The sequence below is a fragment of the Anomalospiza imberbis genome, chromosome 2 (assembly GCF_031753505.1).
Source record: "Anomalospiza imberbis isolate Cuckoo-Finch-1a 21T00152 chromosome 2, ASM3175350v1, whole genome shotgun sequence".
NCBI lineage: Eukaryota > Metazoa > Chordata > Aves > Passeriformes > Viduidae > Anomalospiza > Anomalospiza imberbis.
The window spans coordinates 66,792,207-66,799,569 of NC_089682.1; the positions used below are offsets into that span (position 1 = coordinate 66,792,207).

The 7,363-nt window shown below is 42.6% G+C and overlaps 1 protein-coding gene across 3 annotated transcripts in view; it reads right to left on the bottom strand.

Annotated features, from left to right (window-relative positions):
* CEP295 (centrosomal protein 295) overlaps positions 1–5,441 on the bottom strand; it is a 44,502-nt gene extending 39,061 nt beyond the window's left edge. For 2 of the 3 annotated variants that reach the window (XM_068181508.1, XM_068181507.1), the window contains exons 1-4: positions 5,355–5,441; positions 3,727–3,860; positions 2,799–2,999; positions 310–434 (exon numbers count right to left, since the gene is read on the bottom strand). In XM_068181508.1, coding sequence (XP_068037609.1) covers positions 310–434; positions 2,799–2,999; positions 3,727–3,834 — 434 coding nt within the window. In that variant the 5' untranslated portion in view covers positions 3,835–3,860; positions 5,355–5,441. Of the gene's footprint in view, positions 1–309; positions 435–2,798; positions 3,000–3,715; positions 3,861–5,354 lie in introns of those variants that run through there. The other variant, XM_068181509.1, reaches the window with a different exon arrangement.
* Between the last annotated feature and the right edge of the window lie 1,922 nt (positions 5,442–7,363).

The following is a 7,363-nucleotide window of genomic DNA, read 5'->3' on the forward strand; positions in this document are numbered from 1 at the left end:
TATGACAAATACATTAGGTCCTTCTTCCAGGTGGTTAACTCTCCATGAGGAACTGCCCTGACAACATTTCATTTCATATGTCACTGAACTCCTGGAGAGTCTATAAAGCCAGCTTGAATATCTGACATTCTTGTCTTGGTTTTAAAGCTACAATTTTTATCAAAAGGCACAAGCTTTGTCCATGAGCATTAATTCTCTAATCTATAAAATTTCAAGATTGAAAAAGCTCCAAGCAAGAAGCATTAACATTTCTGCCTTTCACCTTGTGACACTGTAAAGTTCATTCTTAATAAAATAACTATTGCATACCTGGCTTGCTCACGAAGTAATTTTTCCTTTTGGTGCTTCTGCGCTATCAGAGCTTTTCTATGTCTTGTCTCTGCTCTGTGTTTCCTTTCCTCTGCTTGCTTTGCCAGAGCTTCTAAGTCAGGTTCCTTAACATTAAAATATTGTAATCAATACAGATTTCTACTCACATCTCATACTATCAGTATGATATTTCAAATTACATACTGCTGGTAAGAAGCACAAGCTCAAAACTACCTTCTACTCTATTAAGGTAAAATTACTTTAATAACTTTTCCTTCTCTGCCATCTTTATTTTCTTCTTCTCTGCCAACAACAGCAGCAAACCTGCGACATCCCTCAGCCAATTTAACCAAATATTGATGTAGAAATCCTAGCTTCTTCTACATCAGTTTGATGAAAAGGATAATTAAACATAGTTATTTAAGCACCTTGTAGCAAATGCAAACTAAACTGTGTAGAAGAAGTATGTTACTACTCTTCAGTCATCAACAGAAACATTTATTATTACTTTTCTGTTCCTCTAACACTGGTTCCACAGTTTTTTGCTAACTCACCCATCCTAGCATTGGAAGGGAATTTATAAAGAAGTTGATTTAAAGACACTGATACATGGAAAAGCATAATGCTAATTTATTAAAGATTCTGACTAATTCAGGAAGTAAGCTACTTTGCAAAATCCATGTAAGAAATTGTCCTGGCTTGTATGATAAGCATATATTCTATTTGCCATCTGTTGGAGGTGGGGCAGGTATCTTCTGTTAAGTTGGGCAGTTTTCTTATCTCTTCCAAGTACAATGTCTCCCTCCGGGGAGATATCGTCTGTTAATGGGCCATTGAATGACTCACTGCAGGACTGATAAAGTTACATCATCAGAACAGCCTCTTCCGCTGGATTCCCAAAGGAGCTGGATTCCCAAAGGAGCAGCTTCTTCTCCGCTGGATTCCCAGAGGAAGACCAGGACCATCTACTCTATCACCAGACCTTCAGAGAAAACTACACCCTTCTACAAGACCACCGCTTCAGCTGCATTTCATCTGCCACTCCAGGAGGAGCAGCCACCATTTAACTGGACTATCACCAACACCCTGACTCCTCAGGAGGTCAGGTTTCTGACTCTATCAGTAGTTTTGTTTGTACTAATTACTTTTTTTTTTGTTTTGTATTGTTTTTTCTAGTAAAGAACTGTTATTCCCATTCCCATATCTTTGCCTGAGAGCCTTTTTATTTTGAAATTGTGGTAATTTGGAGGGAGGGGGTTTACCTTTTCCATTTCACGGGAGACTCTTGCCTTCCTTCACAGACTCCTGTCTTTTCAAACCAAGACAGAAATCTATGGCTGATTTCTGTAAACCTGATTCAGAGTCAAACCTATAGAAATATTCTACCCAGAAATCTTAATGATCTCTCAAGCAGAGCCTACACAAGTTACAGGATTTTAAAAAAAGTTAAATCAGTTTATAGGTGCAGAATTAAAAAGTGACACCCGTTTGCAGTCCAGGCAAAGGTCTCTGAAGCCTTTATCAAGGTTTTCCATGTCACTGGAGCACTGAAGGAAAAAACAATGTTAAGTGTATTTTCTTGACCATAGAAAAGATCCATGGTGGAGAAAAAATTACTGTAATAATGGCATAATTGAGATCCTTAGTCATTATGTACAATTTAGTCAGGTACAAATGTACATGACTAGACAAGCCAATACAAAGTAACTTTAACATCTACCCAGCAAAAGCCTTCACAGATAGGCCCACAGACTATCTTGTGGGAAGATAACTGCAAAAAAATACACAACCACTTCTAAAAAGTTTCCTTTCTTAAAAAGTTGTCTATTTAGGTTTCAGGACTTCAAAATCTGGAATGTCAAAGGAAAAACCAAACAAACAGCAATTTTGGTATTTCTAAAACATCAAAATTGTCTCTGACAATATATGCTGGTATTGGGTTGGATAGAAATTATTTTATTCATAGTGGCTGGTATGAGGCTGTGCTTTGGATTTGTGCTGAACACAGGGTTGATAATATAGGAAGGTTTTTGTTATTGCTGAGCAGGGCTCACACAGTGGTGAGAGAGTGGGAAGTACATGAGAGGCTGGGAGGAGACACAGCCAGGACAGGTGATCCCAGCTGACCAAAGAGATATTCCAGACCATCTGACACCTTGCTCAGTACATAAAGTGGAGGGACAAAAGAGGAAGGGGGAGATGTTTGGAGTGATGGTGTTTGTCTTCCCCAAGTAACCATTACACATGATGGATCCCTGCTGTCCTGGAGATGGCTGAACACCTGCCTGCCCATGGGAAGATGAGAATGAATTCCTCATTATGCTTTGCTCTGTGTGTAGCTTTTGCTTCCCTATTGAACTGTCTGTATCTCAACCCATGAGTTTTCTGGCTTTTACCTTTCTGATTCTCTCCCTGATCCCACTGGTGAGGGAGTGAGCAAGCAGCTGGCTGGGCTGAAACCATGACACAATAATATTAAGCTCACTTACATTTTCCTTGGCCTGTCGGTGACCCTCCCCAATCGCTCTTAAGCTTGATAGATACAGTTCTTCCAGGACTTTCATCTTCTCATCCTGTGCCTTCTGCCATTCAGCTCTCAGTGCCTCCTCTAACTGATGCAGTTGTTCTTCTCTCCTCTGCTTTACCTTCTGCCTTATCTGGTAGGAGATGTACTTCTGCTGCTCTCTAACCTGTAGAAATAGCATTTATGTTTATCAGCAATTCAAGAAAAGCATTATACTTTTTGCAGCAAGACTTTCCACAACACAGTTTACCCTACTTCCATCTTTCCATCTCATCTACTATTCCATTCACAGTCTATCCAGAAAATACTTTCAAGTTGCTCCTACCTTTTTCCAAAATTAATATATAAAATAATAAATTTAATCTCAATTTAACACTTTGGTTAAAGTCCAAAAAGTTACATACAAGTGACAAATCACAAACACTGCTTGGAATATCCTTCTCTCCAAAAATATAACACAATAATCTATGAAAGGCTCCTATTACAATTCAAGATTTTAAAAAATCAACAACTATACCGAAAACTTAGTAAACATAGTTTATTATTTTTATTATTTTCCACTTTGCATTTTTTTTTTTTTTTTCATAAAGGGTTGTCAAGCACTGGAACAAGCTGCCCAGGGAAGCAATTGAGACACCACCCCTTGAAAAGTTCAAAAGACATGTAGATGTGGCACTTAGGAACATGGTTTAGGGGTGGACTTGGCAGTGCCAGATTAATAGCTGGACATGACGATCTCAAGGGTCTTTTCCAACATGAAAAATTCCACTATTCAACAATACTATTACCTTGAAATTTAGCTTACAGGAAATACTCTTTTCAGCTACTTTTCTTAAATTATTTGTTATATCATCAAATGAAATAAAACACATGGAAAAATACAACAGGCATACCTGCTGTAACCTTAGTTTTCTTCTTCTTTCGTATTCTTCTTTCAGAAACATGGCTTCTTCATTAGGACTAAGCCTCAATGTCCCAGCTGCTGCAAGTTTCCTCTTCATCTTTGGATATGCTGAATAATCAACGTCTGTGAGAACAATGCAAAGAAAAAGAGAAATTGTGCATAAACGACACTGTCAAAACAGCTATAAAAACAGGATACTGCCATAATGTTGTCAAATCTATCATGGCATCTGCATGTGAGAGCTACAACTGTTGACATCTGTCCTAAGTGGAGGCTGGAGCTGACATCTCAGAAGCCTTTTCCAACCTTAATGACTCTTAACTGTAATCAACAGCATTGGCTCTGTCTTTGTCACAGTCACAAATGATATTGCTTTTGAACTTCTTTGAGCTATGTACCAAACACTGCAACAGTCTGACATTCACAGTCTACTCTGCGGACTAGCCACCAACATTTGCAAAGCAAAGAGCGAACACCATTCCGCTCCTGGGAAGATTTAAAAACAAACCCATCAACTACTGAAAAGCACACCCCACAGTAAAGTAGGCTGGTCACTCAGATGATCTGTACTGAAATACTCTCATAACTGTTGTAGAGAAGAGGTAAAATACAACAGCAGTTTTGTTGATGTTTTTGGCTGCACTCCAAGGTTTGCTACTGTACAGGCTCTGAAACTCTAGCAACAGCCTGCGTACCAAGCATTTCACTGGAAAGCCGAAAGTGCTCACTAACGATTTTTTATTCAAGTTTTCCTAAGAAGACAAATTTCAAATTATGCTTCCTTCAAAATTTTACTGTGAAAGTCTAAAATTCCCCTCCCCACAAATCAAGTAAGATTTTTACAGGATCTTTAAATATTTATAACCCTGAAAATATTCACACAAAACAAACAAAGACTTTCAAAAGCCACTGTTTGATTCTAAAAAAATCTAGTGAGTTTAACCAACATATCACACCTGGAAACAATTACTTTCAGCATCATACATACTGATCTTGGTATATGCAGAGACACTATCACAGATAAAACAGCAACACTGTAAAGAAATCAGGTGAGGTGTAAAGCCGAAGATCCATGGGATACTTTCGGTAAAGGGTTATTAAAGCAATGAGTCCCAAGCTCTTTACAGTATAAAAAGGGTCATTAGCATCCTGGATCCTGCCAGCCCTCCCTTAGTCACCCGGTGAGCTACAGAAGTTTATCACGGCACAAAATTAAGTAGCAAATTACTACATTCTCTGTCTCACACGCACACACACTCCTAAAGAGAGGAAAAATGTGCAGGATGACCAATGCAAAGCCTGGCTCCAAAGGATAACAGCAGAGGCGGAGAATGCGAACGCCGCGCTTGCCCGGGCTCAGCCGCAGCCCAAGGCGGGTGGTGCGGGGCGGAGAGGGCCCCGGGTCCGCCCGGGCCGCTCCCGCCAGTCACCGGGAGCCCCCGCAGGGGCCGCACCTAGATCCGTCCGAGCTGAGGAGGGGTAGTGCGGAGGGAAGTAAAACAGCGGGGCGGGAAGGGAAGGGAAGGGAAGGGAAGGGAAGGGAAGGGAAGGGAAGGGAAGGGAAGGGAAGGGAAGGGAAGGGAAGAAGACAGCAGAGCCGAGCCGCCCCTCACGCACCCGCCGCCGCCCGGGCCCTCCCGTTCGCCGAGGCGCCAACGGCCGCCGTCCCCACCACGTGACCCCGCGCCTCCAACGAGCCGCCAATAGCGCATGCGCCGCCGCCCGCCCGGCCGCCCAAGCCCCGCCCCCGTCCCCCTGTAGCCAATTGGGACTCGGGACGGCGGCGGGGGGCGCGCGCGCCCAATATAAAAGCGGCGCTGGTGGGGCAGAGGGTATTTGTCCCCCGAGGCGGCTGGGGTGGTTCCTCTGTGCCGGTCAGCCTCTTCCCCATGGCCGATCTAAGTGTGGGCAGTGCCTTGCTCGCCTAACGTGGCAATCTCAGCGCGCACGTGGAGAAATATATGCAGGAGAGGGATCGTCACCACGGCTCCCTCACAACACCGCCCCAGGAGCCCGCAGTCGGAGTTTCCAAGTGCTCGCGTGGGAGGGGCACTCACTGGCCAAGCTTGAAATGCGGAGAGAGTGGAATAAAAGTGAATCCTGCTCGCTCTGCCTCACTAGTGTTACTCCTCTGCAGCTTCCCTGTTCAGAGCTCTTTTTGGTCGCACTGTATCAGTAGAAGGAGTATCATAGAATTATAAAATGGTTTGGCTTGGAGGGGGACCTCGAGGATCATTTAGTTCCAAGCCCATTCGGGCTATGGCAGTGTCCCTGTACGCGTCGTGCTGCTCTGCCTGTCTGCTAGGCTTGCACATGGCTTCTGTAGGCGCATCTGTGTTGCTGCTTCAACCTTGTAGCAAAATCTTTCCTTTATAAACCTAATTTTTAACGAACGTCTTCCCCTTGTAAATCTGATGGAATGCTTACTTCTTTGCTGGCAGCACGTAGTGACAGATCAAGGGGGGCAATGGGTTTCAACAAAAAGAGAATAGCTTCAGATTAAACATTAGGAGGAAGTTCTTTTCTGTGAGGACGATGAGGCACTGGCACAGGTTGCCCAGAGAAGCTGTGGCTGCCCCATCCTTGGAAGCTGGATCCCCCGAGACCAGGTTGGGTGGGGTTTTGAGGAACCTGGTCTAGTGGAAGGTGTCCCTGCCCATTGCAGAGGGGCTGGAACCAGACAATCTTTAAGGTCCCATCCAATCCAAACCATTCTATGATTCTTCCTCACACTTCACCTTTGTTTCTAAAATGAACCATTTATCATATATGTAAGATTTGCAGCAGCTGGGATTTGAAAGTGAAGACATCAGATATCCTTGACTTATACGGAATGTAAATGTTATTTGAATTAAATGTCTGCCACACATACAAATGAGGCAAGAGAGGCTTTTCCTTTGCATGGAGCACATTCCAAGGGTCTGAGCTGCTGCTACAAAAATGAAAGAAATGTTTGTAACTTAAAACAGACCAGGAAGAAAGCAGACCAGGAACAAAGAAATGTTTATGACTTAAAACAGACCAGGAACAAAGCAGATAATCAATTGTCTTGCCATGAGACTTGAGTGCAAAATATAGCTACTTTTTTGGCAGTTTCTTATAGAAAAATAAATAAAATATTTTATGCTAGGAACTAGCTGTCTTAGTAACCCACCACATTGTGCCCTACAGGACTGAAACCAGAAGGCCTGAGATTACTCTGTAAAACTTATGGTTTGGTGCATGCAGATGCATGGCTGCACAGAAAATAGGCTAAAAAAAATACAGAATTGCAAGAGAAAAGACATCAGCATAAGGAGAAGAGGTAACATAGCAGTTTGATGTGCTCTCCTCCCTGCCTTCTGCATTTCACTGCTAGACTACCTTCTTGTTCACAGACTTTTGCTTTCTGACAAGTACCTGCAACTTGCTGCAAACTACTGACTGGAATAGCTGGTACCAAGTTAATACCTGATTGTACATTAGACACACATTGCTTCACAGTATGCATATTGAATAAATTAGACTTGAGAAGTGCACTTCCAAATGTGTTTTCTAGTCTCCTTATCGGATTTTTTTTGTCCTTCAGCATTTTCATTATGGCAGTGCTCTCCTCAATAACGTCACTTGTAAATAGCTTTATCCTG